The sequence below is a fragment of the Thunnus maccoyii genome, chromosome 18 (assembly GCF_910596095.1).
Source record: "Thunnus maccoyii chromosome 18, fThuMac1.1, whole genome shotgun sequence".
Taxonomy (NCBI): domain Eukaryota; kingdom Metazoa; phylum Chordata; class Actinopteri; order Scombriformes; family Scombridae; genus Thunnus; species Thunnus maccoyii.
The window spans coordinates 18,097,908-18,120,118 of record NC_056550.1 but is presented as its reverse complement, the minus strand read 5'-3'; the positions used below and the strand labels follow the sequence as shown (position 1 = coordinate 18,120,118).

The window sequence follows — 22,211 nt, the reverse complement described above, 5'->3', positions numbered from 1 at the left end:
ATTTAACATAACTCCATCTAGACACCAGAAAATGTTGCCTCGATTTCAATGCCATTACACTGCAAACCAAAACAAATGAAAAGACTGACATGGGAGTAGAAAAGGTGACATCTCAAAACACAGTGCTTGTAATTAGAAATAAATGGTTTATTGGCCCTTTGATATTGTGTCTGGCATGTCTTCCCATAACACTGAGAGAAGACCGCCCCCTTGTGTCAAAACAGGAAAGGTGCAAGAAAAAAAATTGTAAACCTAACTATGACACCAGTTAAGGCATATCTTTATTTTTTCGTACACTACAAAAAAAAGTCAATTTAGAGCCTATAAAACTGTTAAAAAAGCATACAACTAGACAATGAAATTATTTTAAAAATACAATACTTGATGGCATTTGTATTTTGCTGATATTCTTTATAATTTGTTTATAACAAAACCTAGACGAACTTGATCCTGGATGTGGAGTTTGCATCTCTTCGCCTGCAGTCTCAAAACAACTGCTTGTTACATTCATATACACTAGAAATATTAGATACAGATAAATACATTAACCTCTGGGTGGGTGATTGACAACTGGATGGTCAACAAATCAAAATCTTAACGAGGATTAGTGGTAAAGAAGCTGTAGCATCCCAGTAAGCATCAAGTCAGAACTTTAAAACTGTGTCTCCTTAAAGAGTCACTCAAATGTTGTTGTGTGTTGTTTGTTTGTGAGTTTGAAACTTTTTGGAAAGTGAATCTTCATCAGAATACTTTTTTTTGAAGACAATTAAATTTGTGTTAAAGGTGAAATATTTGTGTGTAAAATGTTGGAGCATTTAATCATGAAATCTCGATTGTTACAGTCAATATCAATGACATGAATTATTTTACATCCTCCAGTGTGTGTCTGGACTGTCTGGAGATCTCTATCTCCTCAAACGAAGAGTTGCTCGTCCTTCCCTGAGTGGCTGCGTCTCAGCTTCAGACCAGACAGGATCTTGTGGGCAGGTGAGGTCAGTTTGTGCTCTACAGGAAATGTCTTTGGTGACTGGCACAGAGCCCTACTCTGACCAGCACCCTGTCTGTTTTTGGACAGATTTATGTTCACATCAGAATGACACCCTGCTACTGCCTCCTGAGAAGACACCTGCATTGTACCAGAGGGTGTCTTAGTTACAACTGATGTAAATGTTGAGTTCAGCCCCAGCATGCACTGCGCAACCTTGGCGGGGCTTAGTGGGACGTCTGCCTTGTTCTCTGCGGCAATGGTGGCCTGGTGTGGCTGGTGGGTGTTCTCGCAGGAGACGTCTAAGTTTTGTGAAAGTCTCTGTGCTCCTGGCTCTGGAGAGGAGCTGCGGCTGCTGTCAGCACTCCCTGAATGGCCCCTTGCTGAGGCTGCAGGCTGTCTGGCAGCACGACTTAGGTTGGTGAGTCGGGTTCCTGGGTTATGATGGCGGTAATACTTCACAGGCTGTCTGGTGAAGCGATAGTGTGGCTGGGTCACCGAAACAGAGTCTGGTTCCCCAACCGGCTCACCCTGAATATCGCTTGATGCCCCTCTCATAGCCAGGACTGGGGCAGAAGAGGAAGAAAAAACATGTGATTCATAAAAGAAGTACAAATACAGGTTATTGATTATAATAAGTTCCTATAATAAGTTCCACTTATCCTGCATATTGTTTTCAGGTAGTTTAAGCAAACATTCAGACTGGAACCTTCTGCATTGACTTGAAAGTGATAAACAAGTTTAAAACTGTTAGCCTTTGTAATGCATTTGAGGTCGATATCATGTGGTTGGTTGTGGTTAGAAGCCTTGAAGTTGTGTGCTGTTGTAGCCATAGAAAAGAGTAGAGCAAGTGAAATGAATAAGAGGTGAAACCAGGGCAGCAAAAAACCTCAAAATGTCCTCAATGTGACATGTTGTCGACAATTAACCAACACGCAAAAGTAGCACAGCAATTGACACAACCCCCAACAACGGCTGAGCAATTTGACTCTGACTCACCCAGTTTTACAGATGATTGCATTAGGAAAAACAAAAAAAAAACAAAAAACAAAAAAAGGAAGGAAGTCCTATTTCTAAAAATAACTAAAGGAAATGTATAATGACAGAAAAAGTAGGAACTACAACAAACCCTTGAGACACTCTGCACCCACAGTATCTGGTGATTAGGAAGATACCAAATTACCATATGCTGGAATTAACCACGAGTCTATGAGACAGTTTGAGAGCTGTATGTCTTCTACCTACACAATCTCAAGCAGGATTAATTAAAACATGTCCTCAAGCAACAGAGCTACAAGCTACAACGATAATTTATAACTCATTAACAACAACAACAACATCTATAAACTACGTGAGACATCACCGCTATTGATTATCTCTATCTATCATTATCTTGTTCACCTGTTCTCATCAGGAGTAACTGCTCTATCACTACATCCCGCCTACCTGCTCTCTCATTGGCTTCAGGGCTGAGTTGGTCCACTGCCTCATTGGATGAAGACTTGTCAGATATATAACCCTCGCTTGACTCTCTCTTGATTGTTCGACTCTGTTGGAATGATACAAGTTGAGTGGCGGATTCCAGACCACGTCTAAACCTGAAATACTGCAGCACTTCAGCATACATAAATTCGTATGAGGGAAGGCCACATATTACTACTTGGGATGATTCTGAACATTTAAACAATTAAAAATGTCAAATTTATGAAGGAGATTTTAAACTGAGAGATTATATAACTACCAGTATTAACCCCCCTCTATACGCCTGGAGGACAGGTACTTTTACTTTTGTGCTTTTGGTAAACTCTGCTTTGGTTTTAAGCAACAGCAGTGAAATGTCCACATAGTAAAGCTTGGAAGAAGGGCAGAGTCCATGCAGGCAGAGCAGTGGAAAAGCAGCAGCCGTCCAATGTGTTAATCCTGACAGAATAAAGGTGATGTTAAGGTGCCAGGTACTAAGGCTCTTAAAACAACAGGTAAATAAATCAGGAAAGCTAGCTCAGGTGCAAACTCGCTGACCTACATATGCCAAAGTACCTATGCTGAGCCTTTTTAATCTCAAGCAGCAGTCAAATGAAGGATACCATTTATAAAAGGGAACCCTTGAAATCAGTTGATAATCTAGCATTCAGCAGCAACAACTAAATCTGTGGTTGGGCTGAATGTTTAGTCACTGCAGAACTTACTTCTACTGAGAGTGGACGCTCTCTGCGTTCAGGGCTGGTGTGAAGCTCCCCATCCAGAGGACAGGAGGCTCTGGGAGGGGTGTCTGGAAGAGGGGCACTGGGGACAGGAGGAGGGGGTGTATTGGGTCTCTGCGTAGGACCAAAAACCTTGTCATGGTGTGTGATGAGGAACTCCACAAGTACAGCCTGGTAGCTGGTTTCCAGCAGGGTAATCATTGACATGTCCGTAGACACTAGAGGGCGCAATAGTGTTGGGCCAAACACTATACCCAAATTGCAAGGGGACATCTTGTTTTCTTCGTTCCCTGAAACTCTGTGAAGACAGAGAACAGACAAATTTAAGGGAAGCTCAGGCAAGGTGTGATATAGAAGCCAAACAGAAGTTCATGCAATGGTGGACAGTACTAGTGACTAGAGAGGTCTGTAACCAAGCTGCATGCTCACTTTTGCAGGTGAGACATCATGTACTTCAAAGTGTTATAGCAATGTGGAGGGAGTTTTTGTAGTAGCCTTTGCACGTTTTGAATGATGACCGTTATCTCATTATCTCTCGTAGTGTCTGGTGTTGGCTCCCTGTCACTCAGATGGTGAATGCTCTTTCCCACCGTGATGAAATCACCGTAAAGGTCAAAGGTTAGTAGGGGCTCTGGAAGCTAGGAGAGATAATAGTGAGGTCAGAGAGAAAAACTATTACAGATCTTTAGTCTGAAACCTCCTCTTATAATCATATTTTATAATCTTATAATCATAATATAATTATCTTATAATTCAGTGAAGTTCATTTGGCTCCTGTACCTCTTTCAAGAAGTGCTTAAGGAGAGAGGTGATGTCATGTGGTGAGACATCGGAGAGGTCCACCTGCTCCTTGTGCATCTCATAGCTCTGACAGAGCTTCTGGATGCGAGGCTTGGAACCACTTACACGATACACCCCCTGAGAGGAAAACAAAAACCATTATTGGACCACAACTATAACAATTTTATCTATATTTCAGTCATTGTGTCGGTAAGTAGTACCTGGACAGAGAGGGCACGACTCTCGATCTCAGATATGCAGTGTAGCACCACAAAGGGCACCTCATCTGGCTTGTCACGTAGCAGCAGAGAGAGGTCTACTCCGAACACCACACCCTTTCTGTTCTCACACTCTAGGTGACACACCTCCATACACTTCCTGTGCAAAGCCAGCCCGCACTGAAGGTGGGACATGAACAGGACATTAACAATCTTTCTCAAACCACTCATATTCTGGCATTTTAGACAGAGCTGCTGGTCTTCTCCAAATGTCATGTTACAGTATGTGTCTCCCATTTGGCCTCATACCTCCTCACATTCAACCCCACTAACAACGATGTAGTTTTCACACTGCTTGCATTTGACCATTTTGCTCTTTGTCTTCCTGAGTCGGTGCGTCAGTGCAGCTCGTGAAAGCGTGCGTGCTTTGAATGGCTGACCATCAATGTACTCTGCAGGTAGAGGGACATTGGGGGTTAGGTTAATAAAACTTGTGAAATAATATGTTTAGAGGGGCATTAAACAAACAACAAACCTGATTCTGATGCCATGTCCCTTTCGTCCAGGTCGTCCGATGACACTGTCAAAGTGGATAAGGTTTTGGGCACCCTCCTATTAGTGTGAGCTTCAGTTATGTGTCCCACCAGAAACACAGAAAGTTGAGGGTCAATCAAACATGTTAATCTTTGCAAGGTTTTCAAATGAATGTGAAGGAAAAGTTGCAGAAACAAATGATGGCTGGTACCTACCAGGACTAGACAGAGACTCCATACTGCCTCCAAAACTGTCATTGTCACTGTATCCTGTTCTCCCTAAAGTGCATCAAACACATTAGAAAGAGAAATTTGACTGTCTGTTAATATAATAATGTTGTTGTCATGGGGAGTCCTTACTGCCATCTTCTGTCATAGGTGAGGCATCATTCAGAGAGCTGCTGTGAGGGTTGCTGGATTTTCGTTTGCCCCTGTCAAATCAAGGATTATGACAAACATTTTAGTTAAGTTGTACATGCTTTGGATATCAAAATATATCTCCTGCCATTATAATAGACATAACATCATCACTAGCCTTGAACAAAATTACTAACATTATTTTAAAAAGCTGCGTACACATGTGACATCCACAGTAAACACTACAGCAGAACATTGATCAGTCTACCGTACCCTTTGCCTTGAGGGACATACTCCTGGAAGGTGAAGAGTTGGAGTGGCTGCTCAGGGCGACGTTTGCTGAGGATGTAGAGTATGTAGGGCTCGCCCGGCTCTAGAGACCTGCATGTCATCTCCAGGTTGTAATAACCGAGGGGAACAGGCTCTGTCTGCTGCCGCTGGTAGTAAAACATGTTGACTGTGGCCTGATGCACAGAGGAAAGAGTAGTGGTAATTTATCTACATACAGTGAGATGACTGTAATATACAGTAACAGAATACTGCTCAGCTTATTGATTTCCTGTTCACACCCCATTCGTAAAAGTGTTAATCACATCACAAAGCAAATATGTGATGCTGTTTTTAATGTAGTGAAAAATGACTTATGTGTAGAACATCTGCAAGAATAATTATTTTATTTTATTCTATTATTGATGGAAAAGTGTCAAAACATAAAATACTTCCTAAGTTGAGTATTTCATTAAATCAAATACTCAAATATACCAATATGCATGAATGTATTGTTTTCAACACAAGCTGTTGTGCTTCAGCAATTGTAACTTCCCCTCTGAAAAAGGGAATAGCTGACAACATCCAGATGTATCCTTATCTGATGCTGCTATGAATATGTGTATGGTCATTGAGTTGGACCTGGTAACTAAAATAAATGCATGGCATTACTACCGTACATCTTATATTTATACCACAACCAAGTTTGACCATGTATGCTTCAAGACAGCTGCACTTAACAGTCTGTCTAGACGTACAGTACCAGTCAAAAGTTTGGACACACCTTCTTATTGCCTTGAATGAGAAAGTGTGTAACTGGTACTGTACGTTGAAATCAGAAAACAGATGTTTAGTTTCGTCGATCATACTAACCTCCTTCAGCACAGTGTCTCCCTGACAGATGAGCTTTCGAATGTGAGAAATAATTTTCTCTTTGACTTTCACTAACACATCCTGGTGGATCTTGGCGTCATTCGCTGACTGTTTGTACAGAAGCTCTGCCTCCCACACCTGGAGGAAACCTGGTGCATTATTATTTTTTTCTATGAAATTCTACTGTGAAACATCATAAAGACACTATGAAACATAATTATTCTGTTCTTTCATTAGATCAACATAAGGAAAATCACATGTACTGCAATATGTAATGGCAGATATTTTAACATCAGAATTTAGATCTTATGAACTATGACAGAAGAAATAAGTATAGAAATGACAGATATTTGTGGATTTTGCGAACATACAACACGTAATGCAACAGTGGTCATGGGTGGCTGATCCGCTCTCTCAAAGACTTGTAATTCATCATTTAGAAGCCTCAGTGTTTCACCAATAATTTACCAGATTTAAATCACAATTTTAAATCATGGCTGAGATCAAACCAATTATATGATCACCAGCTGCTTTATTCCATAAAACATGGGTGAAGGAAGAAAAGCAGGCTGTGCTGCCTCAATACTTGATCCTCTAATACACAATAAAACTGTGAAAAAGCTAAAAAAAAATAAATATAAATGAAAAAAAGCACCTTAGATTGGGCTTCATCCTTGGACTTCTTCCTCTTATCCAGTGTTTTGATTCCAGCTATGTCGTCTACAGCTTTAGCTGTGACAGCTTTAGCTTTCTCAAGCTCATCACAGCGTTGGAAGTATTGATGCCGAGCCTTTTTAAAAGCTGTCACTGCCTCATTCTGAAAAAACACAAGTGAGACACATAGAGGGAAACAACATGTGTGAGTTTGTTATACCCTGTCTGCCATGAGCAATCTTAACATAAATTCAACTAGTTCCTGTATCAACTAGATCATAAGGGAAATATCATTCTTTTACAAAGGCAAATATTTAGCATTAAATCCTCAGTTGCAGTGTCTCAAATCTGAGAAAATGGCTTTTGACAGTGCAATAAACTGAGCTCAGCTACAGTCGTAAGCAAGAATCCTAATTCACTTACCATCTTCCTTTGTTCTTTTGCCCACTGCTCCTTGAATTCTCTGCGCCACTTGTCAATCTCATTTTTCTTGGCAACCAAGGCCTTTGGGACAGAGATACCAGATTAAACACATTGCTACATACTGACCTCTAAAAGACAGAGAAGATTTGGTAAAACTCAGATTTTTTGTATATGTGGGCAAACTATACTTGGTAACAGCGGTTTTGTAGCATTTCGGAAGTCCTTTTTGACGTCAAACTGTTCTTGATGTCTTGCTCTAGCGCCATGGTGTAGATGTACTGTAGGGGCATCATTTCCTATACAGGTGAGAACAACTTTAAATAGCTTTTCTATAGTAAACACAGCTGAGAGAGGTAAACTGTTTCAAACACAACTCCGATTACACATATTGTGATAATAAACTATACCTGCTGCGTCACATTGGCTTTTGATCCTTCAGCTGTCTTCATTATATTTTTGGCAAATTCTTGTTCTGTCAACAAAAATCTTCATTCAGTCATTTTTCTTCATCATATTGTTATTCACAAGTTACTGTACATCAAGACAAGATATGTGGAGCATCACAGAAAATCAGTTTGACTGTGGATTGAACTGGATCCATAATACTGATAATTGTTGTCAATGTGTCGCCTAAATATGATACTTGAGGCACCATTATGGACCAAATTGGTGATATGGCATCTACATCCCTTCAGATAATCCTGACCATTTCTAAAAAGCTCGTCAAATCTAAAAAGCTCATCAAACCTCCAGGAGCTCAGGTAAAACTGGACTTTTGGTCTGGTCTTTTAGTGAAACTGATTTGTTTGGAATCAACTTTGGTATGCATTTTGCATCAACTGTTGACAGGAAATGACCTCAGATGCTCTCAGCTTCAATGTTTATGTCTGAAATTGTGAAATGGTTTGTAGATAATCTACTAGACTGCTCTTTTGCAGCTTGATACCAGCATTCCTCTGCACTGCTGATGTGGCTGGATCTTGGCTCTCGAAGCGATTGGTCTTTTAAAAAATCGACTCTACACTGTTGCTGCCAGTGTTTTGTGTTGCTCAGTGTTGCTCTGCTATGTGTAATCCATGCTTGCAGCTGATCTCCACCCAGAATTACTCATCCGTTGCTATTTCCTAACACTGCTCTTAACACAGATGATCAGGAGGGTGTTCCTATCACTCTCTATCAACAGACTTGCATGCTTGGCATCCCAGTCTGGGCACTGGGCACCTGTGCAGGCTGATACCAGGATAATCACTGTCTGTGCACTCCAAAGGCACCCTGTCTCCCCCATTACTCTGCTCTAGCCTGCTTATCTGCCCTCTAATCCTTTCTCTCTATGTGTGTGTGCAGCATGTAGCTCACTGGGGTAACTGCACCATCAACAAATGTCCTCACTGAGTGAAATAATATAGACAGATCATGTTATGGCAGGTTTGAATATGGTGCTCCACTACTAGTCAACCCTCAAACATGCCTATACCAGTAGTTCTTTATTGTCAGCTGACCTTGTTACAAATTTTGAACTAGTAATGGGTATATATGCCTGATGTGTGTGTGTCCTATGTCTCTATGACTAATTACAGTTCCAAATTTGCAAATCCTCATTCACAAATTCACAATTAACATCTGGTCTAACTTTATAAGAAACCATTTGTTAAAAAAAAGTTTTAAAAAACTACTTGCACAAACTTTTACACAAATAAATGGTTATTTTCTACGATAGTAATTGCATAGTGGATAAAATTATTTTCATGAGTGCAGTAGATTTGCATTTTGTAATCACGCCATCTGTTTCTGGATTCTGTGCAGTCACTATTTAAATGAATCAACAGGGCAGGCGCAGATTCCTTGATAAAGACACCACAGACAATAATTAGCATGTTACACTCCTATTTCCTTTTTTCAGCTGCATGTGCACTTACCCAAGCTGATTCTCTTCTCCATCCAGGCCAGGAGGTCTTTGGCGTATCGGCACCACATCTTGGCGTACTGCAGCGCCGTCTCCACTCCATCCTCGCAGCGACAGAGGGCCAGGTCCGCTTCCTCAGCTGAGAGGGAGTACATCAGCATCACTTCAGGCTCCACACACTAGGAGCTGTACCCAGGGTTCACACTGTGTCCATTGGGCTACACCCCACAGTTCTCCTGGAGGACTCAAACAGCCTCCAACCTCAAAGAAACATCTATCTACTCTGGAGTAGCAACTCCCCCTCCCCCGCCCCTGCCCCCGGCTCCTAGACTCTATCAGACAAGATAATGATGATCAAAAATTAAACATCACTTTAAAAAAGGTGTGCACAAACCCAAAACAGGAAGCAGTGACTGCATATGGCAAGTAATAGTTGCTCCTCAGAATAAATGTCCGGCAGTTTCCAGTAGGTCTCACTACACTGTTCTAATCACTTTCAAGTACGGCTAATGGATGAATACTGTTGACTGGCAAAAAATCTCTATCCAATAAATCTCCCAGTTGACACAAATAGGGATGTGACCTGAGAGAGGTAGGTTTCAATGAACCACAAACCGCTTTAGCTAAATAAATTCCCTCCTCCCCTCTTCCTCTCTCTGCCTGGCCCCTCCCTCTCACACCTGCTCACTTTTAGTTAGCTAGAACAAGACAAACCGTGCGAGGAGAGTCACTAACACCACTTAGTGCCAGTGTGCAGTGTCAGAAACCACCATGTCACAGCTCTATTGTGGTCAGGCTTGCAGGGCGTTGATATGACAACCACTCTGGTTCTTCCTCTGTGACTCACACCAATGCAGGGTGGATGATATATGCATGACAATCACGTTGTCTTTTAAACGCTCTCCATACCACTTTCTCTTTTCCTCTTTCTCTCTGTGCTCCACTTACAGCACAACTTTTGCAAATGAATGTCACGATTAAAACACACTAGAACAATTCTTCATTGTCTCCTTTAGCCAAAGGTTAGAGCACAGATGCACTTCAAGAACTTTCACTTCTTCTAACCGTCCACAGGGCAGTTCCAAGTATTCAGCTGTTTCTGACTGCAAGCACTCATTGCCAAAAAGAGGGCAACAACTTCTTATTTTAAGTTCCTCACTCAGACATGCAGATTTTATTCTGCTCTATTTTTTTTTTTTTTTTTTTTTTTTTTACACAGACACCAAATCCAGTTAGACTGGTAAATATCCAAGCAGGGGGATCTTTTTAACCGTGTCTTCAATGTAAATCCACGAAAAAAAAAGAAGAAAAAAAAAGGAACAGGCAATTCTAGGAGAGTGACGGATTTGTGGCCAGATTGCGTGCCAAGATTGACCTCTGTTAGCCTTTCCTCTCTGTTTTGTAAGGAGATCTCTCAGCATTTGAAGAAATCAACCTCCAAGCAGATTCTGCGCTTCCCTATGGACATAGCCTCCTGTGTTACGATTGAGGATTAGCTCGGCCGAGCACAGATTGCAGAGTGACAGGATTTAGAGGAGCATCGAGAGAGGTTTACCTCCTGGTGTGTGACTGTACGGAGGGGGTTAAAGGGTTGAATCCCAAACCAACTGGAACACATAAAACAAGACTGCCAAAGAGCATGTTCTAGTAAGTGCCTGTTGCCTCGACAGCTTATTATAAATTGCTCACATGCATGTAATATACCCAAACACTAATTAACTCTCTACGTCGAGTGAAAGCAGGGTGCAGATATGTATGAGCCAAAAAAAGACCATAAGAAGTCCAATTTACACTCCAAGATGAGACGAGTTTCTATACTGCAAGAACACGTTAGCGATTGGCTAGCTCTTTCTACCCTTCTATTTCCACTGTGTTCACACTATCTGTAATTACTAATCTCCTACTGTGCGCTGTGCAGTTTCAGCCAAACTGAGGTTGCAGTAGTTGGCAGCCATTCCCTGTTTGGACTGTATGTAAGCGTTTTCTTCTTCTCTGTCTTCCCTGTATTTACTATCATAGTCCTGTATAACACTGACACCTCCTCTCTTTACAGACCCCTCTGTCTTCCCCTGATGTCTGAGGTAAAAACTGAGTACAGCTGTCTCCTGCTTTAATCCTCTTCCTTTATCCTAATCTTGTTACAACAAGGCAATTACAACTCACGGCTAATTATATGAAAACAAGCAAAGATTGAAGAAGATACAATATTAAGTGTCATAGACTGAAAGCAGCTCCTGCAAATCATTACTAATGATCTGTTGGGATGTCAGATGTCATTCACAAGGCAGGTGGCTTATGTTGAGGTAAGAAAGATGGGGGGAGCTAGTTTCCAAATGAACGACCTCAACCACTACAAGAAGTCTCTGATTCACAGACTGGTGGTAACATATAGAGGAACTTGTTCCCAGTGAACAGAGCTTCACAGTTTATATCAACTGACTCACAAATATGAACATACAAGAATGCTTTGGGTTCAATCACACGCACGCTCACACTCTTCATTCTTTTTTTCTCACGCACACACACACACACACACACACGCAAATCATACCTGTTGAGTTTCCATCGACTTCATTGGCTTCAAGGCGATTCTACGGACAAAACATATCTTTATACTGTTGGAAGAAAACACAGACTTTTACTCTAAAAGTATTTATTTGATCAATTTTAGGTGTTGGTCCCTTACAGACACATTATGTTGCTCTGGGAGATCTGCACTTTCTGAACAGATGGACTGCGAGTCAGGGTCTGCCAAGAGTTCCTCCCCTTCACTGAACACAGAAACGTATGTAATATATAGGGAGAAAAACATGCCACTTTAAAGAAATGTTTGGGCAGATGTGCTTCCACAAAAGGAGTGGTTTCCAGTGGTTTCAGTGGTTGTCATAAAACTAGAGTAGATTACAAGAAATGCACCATTCCTGCAAAGAACATAGATTAATCCTGTTCTAAGAACTTGCTCTCATTTTGTAAAATATGCCAAATTAAATATTCTATATTGAGAGAGCATGCATAGCTGGCTAAGTTTCTGTTTATGGATAATGGCTTTCAGTTGACAAAGATGTCTGCAAACAGTTTCATCCTGTATAATGCAGGAGACAAGGAAACACATGGTAGCACTATTTGAAAATGTAAAATACTTACATGTTTACAGATAAGTCAAGATTATCAAAGTCTCTGAAGATCTCACTGTATCGATTGGTTTCAGATTTACGTTGCACCTTCCTCACATCTGAAATGAGAACGGGAAAAGCTGAGCTTCATAAAGAAATAAGGTGGTGTTACTACTTATGTCTTTCATAACACCATTGTAGATGCAGGATCCTGAAGTGTGATTTCCACCAACCAAGTGCAGACCACACACACACACACTGACACTAACTCAAAACACAAACACACATTTTCTTTCTATAAACAGAAATGTGTAAACTTGAAGGCCAAACCATAAAGTTGTGGTGAAGAAATAAAAAAATGTTATGACCATGCTAACACACTGATTTAGAATTTAATTACATTTTTTTTATTGTCACAAGGCAGACATAAATGTAGTTGCAATGGTGAAACAGCCGTGCAGCTCTGACCCTTGTCCTTCCTTCTAGTGATCACTTCAAATGTCGGTTATTCTACCTTTGGGTTACTTCTTAACTGCTCTACAATAGGCATCAGCTTAATGCCTAAAATATACAACATAACAATATATTGTATGAGAAAAACATTTTAAAAAATGCATAAAGATAAATGATTCTGCTAAAAGACATGACAGAAATCAAAGAAAGTTCCTCTGCTGAAGTCAAACATAAAGTAGGATTTCCTTTAAATTTCTGACATTTAAAGGATCTGAAAATGTTCTTTGACTGAATGTGAACTCAAATATAATGATGAGCAACATAGTGCCTTTTGATAGCAAGACCTCAACCTATTGTGCTCTGACAATCTAACTGATGTTTCGCTTTGGGGGATGTGCACCAAAAGGTTAAAAACTGATGATTTACAACTGGTGCAGCAAATGAGAAAAGGCACTCTCTCTCTGTAAGACGACTCCATTTTGGTCAACCACATCCTGCTTGCAATTTGTGTCACGTCCCATATATGAACACTTAGTCCTTGTTTTTTTACACTAGCAATGTTCGAGTATATAAGTGATAAGTGAGAGGCAGGTAAGATGTTCCTATGAGTCAGAATTACAGCGTCCTCCATTCAAATTCAACACAGTCACTGTTTTACACTTGCAACATTTTCAATAATTGCAAACAATTTTAAACTCATGAATTAAAGTAACATTTTGAAAAGTTTCTCAATGCCTGATGGGCATCTTTCAAAAAAAATTTTAGTTAGATGTTAAGTTTCTCAAACCTCACAACAATCTTAATGATATATTAACATTCTATTCATGGCTTTTTGCAAAGCTCAACGTAAAGAAAAGTATATCTTCCTAAATAAAAATATAAAAGTCACCCAAAAAAGGTCAGAAGAAGAATATGTGAAACTGAAAAAAGACTTCAGGAAGTTCACCAATTCTGCTTTGACTATGAGCGTACAGCAGGGCACCACAAAAACTTTAACAAAGAGACACATTAACAAAGAGTATTCAGGCAATATGCAGTATATGCACACACCCACACACAGTACCCGTGTCATAATGGCACTACAGTAATGTCAGTACACAGCAAGAGACTATTGGCCCATTTAAAACCATCTTAACTAAAAAATGTTTATCTTGAAGGGTACAAAAAGTACATGTAAGGATGATAGGCAACATTTTATATATGGAGTAAAAGGTGAAACTTCCTCAAAGTAACATCAGCACATCACAATTTTTTATTTGTGCTCACCTTTGGTTTCGGAGGAATCCTTGTTTGGTGCTTGATCTTCTTCCATTTCGTTACTATCACCACAGCAGCCAGACCCTACCAACACCACTCACACATCATCTGCTCTCAGGATCACACTTCAATACCTATAAATAAACAGTATAGTTGATGGGGCAGGAAATCTGCACTGCAGTGTGTACATACACTGCCACGCTTTTGGTAAATTATTAGCATGCAGCTCTAAGCTTTCTTCCGTTTGGTGCTCTCAAAATGATCTTCCTCTGGAGGTTGGCCAATGTTTTCACCATCATAGGAAGAGGAAGTGTGTCTTGCTGTCACTTGTCACTGTAGGCCCCACCCACACTGCCATGCTATACATAGTGAGATGGTGCCACTGTGTTTAGATTGAGTGGTCTTTGTAAAAAATCCCCAAAAAAACCCGTCTGACCGCAGTTGCTTGTTGTAGAAAATGTTGAAGTGCAAAGAGTTTGGACAGCTTGTATTTTCAGAGATTACAGGTACATGACCATCAGAATATATATGATAAAATCAAACTATTTCCTAAATAAGCAAATCAATTCATACTCAAAGAAATCAACTTTGTCACACGTATTTCATTTTTGTAGTGAGTACTTAGAGGTGACTTAAAAAGGAGTTACTGAAGTGTAAAATTAAAGTTTAACCTCACTCATTTGGCCTCACTGAGCATAATAATAGAAAGGATGCTAGGCGTCTGAGTATTATGTGTTTTTGGGTGGTTGTCTGAAATCAAACATATCTCAAAATGTCCTCCATCCAGTAGTACTGAACAGTAATTAAGTTGAAGAAGCCTGCCAGTAAAATGGTGACACCTTGAGGATAACCTAGATAAAACAAGTGAGAACAAGCTCAGTGCTACATGCTTGGCAGTGGCTAATGTACCCAATCAGTGTGTTTCTCAGTGACTGTAAAGTTAATGCAATGGATAGCGCACCATCCTTGAGCAGATCCATGTGCAGGTCCCATTGCACATGAGGTGGAAATGAAGTCTCAATAATCCCACAAAGGATGCTACAATAATACATCAAAATGTTCTGTCATGAAGTGAACTTTTGCTCTAAAGAATAAAGTTATGTTAACTGTTTCTCATGCCTGCCTGTGTTCACAGTATATTATAATTGGCAACAGCATTCCCCTGTCATAAGTTAAATAGAGACAACCTACATTAACAGTGAACAACTGCTTACACTAGCATGACAGCGCACATCCAATCACAGTATTCACAAATTCAATTTTTTTTTTTTAAAAATAAAACATTTTATTATTTGTTGTTGGCACAATGGACCACAAACATTGTTGTGCACGATCTGTGGGTGAACTTAAGTTAACCAGCAGAAATCAACTTCTTGGGAGATTTGGTGTAGCCATGTGAGTCAAAACCACGACAGAATAAAAAAAGCTGTGAAAAGCAAGATGATCCAAACTTTACATCTTATCCCTCGCAGGGGCCTTTTATCAAGTCTTGCTCACCCAAAATGCTCAAATTCAGATTTAACAGTGGAAGTGTGATTAAGAGGTGGAGAGACTGACGGATGTGTGTTTGGATGTGCCTGGGTGAGGCCTTTTTGCGGGACCTTGAAGGGCATTTGTAACCATGTTCCTCCCAAACCACCAAGTCTAAGGCGTGTACAATGGTTTGCCTCGCCTATAACCCTGTCAACAGCTGGTTGGCAATATTGGTCTGGAAACAATCCTGAAGTGGCACCAAGGGACACAGAAATAACAGATTTCAATGGTTTCTACACTACAGTAGCACCATGAATCAGCGATTAGGGGTTAACAGAAACTGTTGCTTGTGTGTTTTGTAAAGCTCAGCTGTAAGCATCTAAAGTGTTAACTAATGATTATTCAAATGACAAACATGTTGAAATTTAGTAAGAGAAAATACTAAAGATCAAATCAAAGGACATGCAGATGTTTCTCCTCTTGCAGTTTTCACAACAGAGACCATTGAACTTAGACTAACTGCTGGCTGATTGAAGACATGAATGTCGGTCTAAATCTTGATTTCAGTCACATATAATTGTAGCCTAATTCATTTGTAGAATTTTATGAATAAAATTTCACAGTGTAATGTCAAATTATGACAATGTAGCTAACTGTCCGAAGACTGAAATGTGACAGTCCAATTGAGCTCTTTGCTTATAGGTTCATTTCTGTATGACAGACACAAGTTGGGTACTGCAAATGCCATTCCATATGGCAAGTCTAGTGCCTTTATAACGTAAAAACTAAAAACGGACTCGACAGAAAACACACCTGATCCCTTTTTTAACTTGTCACATCCCCGCTGTGATGCAAAAATCAAGGGTATCATAGATGAAACATAATTGAAAAACTAATATGATTTGCTCTAAGCACCTTCAAGGTCTTCATTCAGTTCCTTTCATAGCTCGTCCCGTGCTGTGCTGTCCAAAGGAGACTGGAGCACATCTGAGTTCTGCGCCTCAGTGCTGATCTCAGCTTGCTCCCGAGTTTTTCCTGAGCGCGCTCTGTCCCAGTCTGTGCGGACCTTGTCATTGTCCCACACTGTGGAGGTTTCTGTGTCGCTGATGTAACCTGAATCGCCAGTGTAGTGGGTTGGATACACTAGAAGAGGCTCTGCTGAAAATGCCTTCAGGTCCCTGGTCTCAAACTGCTCCATGTAGTCAGACCTGTGGAAGAGACAGTAATGTAAGAAAATAATAAAACCGGCAAAACATCAGAGCAGAAGCATGTGTTATTAATGTATTTATATTACAGTACAAACACTTACACAGGATGTTTATTGTACATGATAGGAAGAAATTCATCCACTGGCAAAATCCTCTTTAATGGTTCTGCTTTCATAAGCTTCTCTGCACCTTGTAATGATATCATATAGCCTAGAGTCCAATACGAATAGTCAGCTTCCACTAAGTTATGTATATTGGGAACAGCTTTCTCTGGGTGGTCCACTTGCATTCTCTTCCGACCAATATAACTGGAGAAAGAAAGAAGAAGGAGAGGTGAGAAGTAATTTAATACTTATGAGAATCAAAGTAAAATTAAAAGACGCAAACTTACATGAGATCCCAGTCCAGCCCTTCTTCCTCCACTTCATTCATCAAGTTCATCAATCGCCTTTTGAAGAAGATCTCAAAGCGCAGATCATCTTCAATCACCAGAGATGTTTTCAAGCCTCGCTCTACAATCTTAGGACAAACACACATGTGCAAATGAGTCAGCCGTCTGTCTGGTTCACAAATGTTTGGTTCAATTTCATTATCTGCTGGAAACCAGCTGTTGGCTTCTGGGGTTCACCTCTTTCCAGATGTTATAGTGGGAAAGGAAGCATCCCAGCTCTCCCTTTGTAAGCGGGCGGCCGTGATAAGGGTCACTGTATCCAGGGAGCATATGGATGCCCATAGTATGAATTTCACTGACATTCATCGCTCTGAGATAGGTAGAGAAGAAGAAATCTTAAGTATTCATTAAACTGAACTTAAGAGCTTACTTAAGTGAACTTAAGCTGAACTTAAGTGAACTTACTTTCCATCGACAGCTGCAATGACCTTACAAGTCATCTCCTGCTCATACAATGCCCTCAGCATACGTTCTCGGCGGTCAGTCCGCCTCTGCAAGTTTATCATGAACACCTGTATGTGGAGCAACAGTGGAGACAGTCAGTGTAATTGCTTATTTCTGACAGCATGAGGAAATATTGAGCACAGAAGTGGAAAGAGAGCCATTTTTGCAGATGCCATCTTCACATCACTCCTTACTCACCTCATCAAAGCCCAGTTTGTCAGGTTGTTTGCTAGGAACACGTATGTATTTGGAAGGCATCACTGGGGGATTTCGCACTACACGATGAGAGGGAAGATGGATGCAGAAATGGTATAAAATTTATATAAAGAAACCCATGCTGAAAGTTATCATGAGTTGAAGCAGCAGAAAGTAGAATAATGATGTCAAGCCAGTGGGAAAAAAGGAGATGAATGCAAAAAGAGAGCCCTCATTATGAATGTAAGCTACTCACCGTTAACCTCCAGCACGGAGTGCAAGAAGCTGTCAGCTTCATCTTGCAAAGTATTGTGGGATCGCAATGGCACAGGGAAGTAACCATAGGTCTCTTTGTTAGATACAAACATTTGAACATCTGTAGAGAGCAGAGGATGGAAATGTTTTCTCACTCTTAAGTTACACAACTTAGGTTAAAACGGTTAATGCCAAATGTGTCCCTTCTTATACCTGCCATCCGAGCAGAGAAGGCAAACACAATGATGTCATCGAAAGCCCAGCTGTATTTTGGATGTGGCGGGTGAAAGGCCAGCTGCCTTGACGCCTCTTTCCTGAGATCTATCAGGAAAGTGGAGTGGACCATGGGAACTGCAAAACAGCCCTTCCGCATATGCTTCCTCATGGGCAAATAGGCAGGGGTGCGCTTATAGTAACCCTGAGGAGAGAGATTGATTAACAGTTGAGTTCAGAGAGGAACAAAGCTCTTCGAAAACACTCAAGCATGAACACCTTTGAAAATCCTCAAAACAGTACCTCGGAGGTCATTCCACACCAGAAGTTCGAATAGGCTGCACGGGATTCAAGCATTGGAGCTATAATGGTCTTATTCTCTTTCATGAGCTTCCACAGCACATCTGGATTGGTGAGAAGGTTATCGCAGTCCACCAACTACACAAAGAAGAGGAAGAGAGAAGTGTGTGTGATTCAGACATCTTCAGAGAAAATGCTGAACAGGTCATGGAAGTTAAATGGGGAAACTGAGATCGTTAAAAAATAAACACACAGACTATTCATTTGCATAACAGTGACCAAAGTCTGTTTGCAATGGAAAAGGCTAAGAGCATTTCCAAAGATCTGTAGTGCAAAATGATTGCGATTTTGGATGTACTGTGCTTCAAAATTATATACCACTGAAGCTAGACAATGTGGGCTGGGCTGGGGAATACAAATAGAAATGTGAACAGAGCTGCATTTAAAATAAGGTTCATGTCGAGGCAATCTTTGTGTAAGATGAGATAAACTTTAACCATAAAAGACAGAAAACTATAACTGGGTCAATTTTCAACACCCTTCTTGGTGCCTAAACTGCAATTGTCATTGTGCTTTGGATGTGACCCTGTATTTATGCTTCTGCTGCTATTACTGACCAATAAAACTTGGGTTTTTATTGGTCAGAAAATCTCTGGGTTGGAGCACTGGCTCAGTGCTTAAGATGGAAAAGTTCTCAGTGTTATTATTCTTTCATATGTGCTTGTAAAGAGTCTTTATGTTAACCTACCATAAAGTAGTCCGCCCACATCTCACGAGCTGACTCCAGCGCTACTTGCCGAAGCTTCATCACGTGCTCATAACGGAGATCTGTCCATTGCTTCGGACCATCTTCATCCTCATAGCGTCTGCAAGAGATATTTTTCCAGTCTGTTTATTTGCTCTGTGAGCCTTTTCAGCAACGCCAAATTTTGCCAATCACAGTAGAAACCTGACCTGGGTTTCTCTTTCGGCCTCCACTCCACGTAATGGTACAAGTTCTGCACCTTGACAAGCCAGTCACGCAGAATATCTGTGGTGTTGTCCTCGTTATGATCGGTCGCTACCCTGTTCAAACACAACGAATGTCAATGATCACAAAAAACTGTACTTTTATAACATCAGATGGGTTGAACATTATGAAAAAACTCAGGCTGTTAAATGGAAAACAGTAACAATGGTTGAATGTAGACTGGATTCAAGCAACGAAAGAGAAAAGCGATACCGCTACTCATATAACAGTAGCACAATGTTCACTCTTCTGTAAGCTCATTGTCTGCAGCTGTGGGAACTGACACAGGTGTTAATAATACCAACATCACAGAACAAAAACATGATTCATCCAGTCGATAACACATCATGTTTTGATGAACAACATAACAGAAGTGAAACTTTTTATCTGCAATGACTCAGAACAAGAGGAAATCATTTGACCCGGCTGAAGCCAAGTCTGAGGCAAACAAAAAAGTTTGACAGCTTGGATGTTTGGTGTAATTATGCAGAGGAATGAAATCAAGCCAAATATTATTCTTAGAGTCATCCCACCTGCCTGAAACTCCCTATCAAGAAAGTTAGGAATTCTTCAACACAACAACTGCGGCCTTCCTCTCTTTATCCGTGTTGTGTTGAAGGTCAGCAGACTTTTCTGCAAAAAGACCATCTGCGCTAAAATCAGAGAAGTTTGTTTTTCTTTTTTTTTTTCTTCCTCAAATGGACGACAGCCAGGCCGGAATCTCTTAACAGATCTCACATGGATGTGTGAGAACACTGCAGCTCCTTGCTAAACCATTTCTTCCCTCTTCCCCAGCTGTCCATCCTCTCAAATCCTCAAACATTGAACTGCACTGATTCATCTGCCTGATGTTCAGCTCTAATAATATTAGTTAAAAGCATAGTTTTGAACTATGTGCGCACATTTAAAAAAAGGGGGTTTCACTTATATCTGGTTTAATGGTTCTGAGGCTTTGGTGTGATTACAAGAAGCTGTAAAAACTTCAGCATAAAGCATACAGCATGTAGTGTTTACAGCATCACGCGACAGTTTGCATTATCCCAGATGTAGCTGTATGTGCTTGCAGAACATATCTAAACAAAGCTGTCCTTACCGTAGACATATATACAAAAGTGTCTTATGAAAACCAAACAAAAACAGGAGCATTCAAACAGTTTCATTTGTGTAACGCCGCTCAATAAAATGAAACTCATCCATTACGTTGATGGGTGAAGAGCATACCTCTCTGAGCCCTTTAAGGCAACCATGCAAGCCGCTCAGAGCTCTGAGGGCATGAGCACAGGCGGGCTGTTGGAGCATGTTGTTTAGTTATTATATGGGAAACACCTTCCTTTCAATTCCCACAGTTTGTGCCTGAGCATGTTAGATAGATGTTTAAAAGGTCTATAACATAAATTCCACTAACCACAAGGTAATTGACTTAGAAAGTCAAGTTTGTCAAGAATAACAAATAGGGTGCATTAAGTCTGGAGTATGGCCTGCAGGGAGCCATAAAACTGTATAATACAACTAGGTGTTAGTTTCCATGATCATTTTAATCATGTAGGGTGAATATTCAAGGTTGCTCTGTTAAAGTTCAAGTTCCACGTTTAGTGATGCCATCATATATTTTCACGGATGAGGTTTCCTGAGAGTAAAGAGTCAATCTACTTAACTGTGACTGACTGGTATACAGGAGATAACGCTGACTGGAGGCAAAGATAACTGGAAGTAGTGACAGGCATATTGTGTCTTAATGGACTGTGTAGACATAATAACCCACTTTGTTAGGATTTGTTTGTTAAATCATGTAGCTCCCCTCGTGGCCAAAGTAGTACCGTCCCCTCCCCTCCACGTATACAGATCAATGCATGCTTCTCTGACCAGATGTTCTCACCTCTGTCCAACATTAAATGGATACATGAATTTGCTATTTATGCAGCAGCAGCTCTTAGTTAGTTTCCTGCTTGTTAATTTTTGTTAGACTTTTTTATGGCTACATAGTTACCATTTACCTTGCCTCCGGGTTCACCCCCCCCCCCCCCCTTTTTTTTTTTTTTAAAAACTCTGCAGCAAATCTCAACTGCCCGACCAGAAATGTAGTTTTATGAAAATAGTTACAGGGTGAAATCTTTGGAAGGACACTTAAAAACTTTTTGACCGTGTTAAGCTTTTATTTATTTAAGCTCCTAACTCCACTTAGTTACTTACCACAGTGCCATGCGTTCCTTTGGATAGTTGAGGCGCTCAATAGTACCGAGGAAATACGGTAAAGAGTGCTGGGAGTTTCTGCAGATGAGGGTGACGAAGACCCGGGGAGCGAGCAGCGGAGACTCGGGGCTCCAGCGCTCCTCCGCAAAATATCCCCGGGCTGGTCTCCAGCAGGATAGCAGAAAGAGGACCAGGGTGGCGGGGAGGCAGACGAGCCCGGCGAGACCGTGCATTGCAACGGTAAATTAGGAAATGTTGAAGAAACAACAACTCCGGATGGATTATAGCTCCTGAGGCTATAGAAAAGTTGTGTCTTTAATATGCACGGTCATCACAGAAAGAGCTAAATCTGAGCCTACAGCTCTTGATGTGACAACACCGCGATTTAAAGGGGTGGGGCGATTTTAAAGGGGATGGATTTTGCATGACCGCACAGTAAACGCATCAGACAAAAAG

At 40.8% G+C, this 22,211-nt stretch overlaps 2 protein-coding genes and 1 long non-coding RNA gene across 4 annotated transcripts; 1 reads left to right on the top strand and 2 right to left on the bottom strand.

Annotated features, from left to right (window-relative positions):
- Positions 1-157: 157 nt before the first annotated feature.
- Positions 158-14,150, bottom strand: LOC121883826 (GEM interacting protein). The gene is made up of 21 exons (XM_042392264.1): positions 14,027-14,150; positions 12,339-12,426; positions 11,881-11,965; positions 11,746-11,785; positions 9,208-9,333; positions 7,699-7,763; positions 7,480-7,587; positions 7,292-7,372; positions 6,870-7,031; positions 6,215-6,352; positions 5,348-5,538; positions 5,078-5,148; positions 4,934-4,996; positions 4,720-4,809; positions 4,494-4,636; positions 4,188-4,364; positions 3,967-4,104; positions 3,616-3,824; positions 3,172-3,484; positions 2,432-2,534; positions 158-1,551 (listed from the first exon to the last, which is right to left on the bottom strand). Exons 1-21 carry the CDS (start codon positions 14,070-14,072, stop codon positions 914-916), a joined length of 3,075 nt encoding a protein of 1,024 aa, XP_042248198.1. The 5' UTR covers positions 14,073-14,150; the 3' UTR covers positions 158-913.
- LOC121883836 lies at positions 3,493-9,320 on the top strand. Its single transcript, XR_006092270.1, has 3 exons — positions 3,493-3,623; positions 3,728-3,804; positions 9,234-9,320. It is a non-coding gene; the product is annotated as an uncharacterized LOC121883836 (long non-coding RNA).
- On the bottom strand, positions 14,066-22,157 carry colgalt1a (collagen beta(1-O)galactosyltransferase 1a). Of its 2 annotated transcripts, XM_042392268.1 has the most exons (13): positions 21,756-22,157; positions 19,511-19,621; positions 19,305-19,422; positions 18,560-18,694; positions 18,257-18,461; positions 18,045-18,164; positions 17,792-17,868; positions 17,555-17,661; positions 17,327-17,459; positions 17,090-17,217; positions 16,800-17,006; positions 16,406-16,698; positions 14,066-14,151 (listed from the first exon to the last, which is right to left on the bottom strand). In XM_042392268.1, exons 1-12 carry the CDS (start codon positions 21,986-21,988, stop codon positions 16,431-16,433), a joined length of 1,842 nt encoding a protein of 613 aa, XP_042248202.1. In that variant the 5' UTR covers positions 21,989-22,157; the 3' UTR covers positions 14,066-14,151; positions 16,406-16,430. The 2 variants fall into 2 exon arrangements, with proteins under 2 accessions (XP_042248202.1, XP_042248201.1); XM_042392267.1 differs by lacking the exon at positions 14,066-14,151 and having other exon boundaries at positions 14,772-16,698; positions 21,756-22,156.
- Between the last annotated feature and the right edge of the window lie 54 nt (positions 22,158-22,211).

Excerpts from the sequence above, each read along its gene's own strand:
- LOC121883826 (XM_042392264.1), bottom strand. The coding sequence starts at position 14,072 with ATGGAAGAAGATCAAGCACCAAACAAGGATTCCTCCGAAACCAAAG. Across the intron at positions 7,032-7,291 it reads CAAAAGAACAAAGGAAGATG|AATGAGGCAGTGACAGCTTT; the intron begins GTAAGTGAATTA and ends GTGTTTTTTCAG. Across the intron at positions 5,539-6,214 it reads GAGACACTGTGCTGAAGGAG|GCCACAGTCAACATGTTTTA; the intron begins GTTAGTATGATC and ends TCTGTGCATCAG.
- colgalt1a (XM_042392268.1), bottom strand. The coding sequence starts at position 21,988 with ATGCACGGTCTCGCCGGGCTCGTCTGCCTCCCCGCCACCCTGGTCCTC. Across the intron at positions 17,869-18,044 it reads CTCCGTGCTGGAGGTTAACG|TGCGAAATCCCCCAGTGATG; the intron begins GTGAGTAGCTTA and ends CTCATCGTGTAG. Across the intron at positions 17,460-17,554 it reads ATTGCAGCTGTCGATGGAAA|AGCGATGAATGTCAGTGAAA; the intron begins GTAAGTTCACTT and ends TACCTATCTCAG.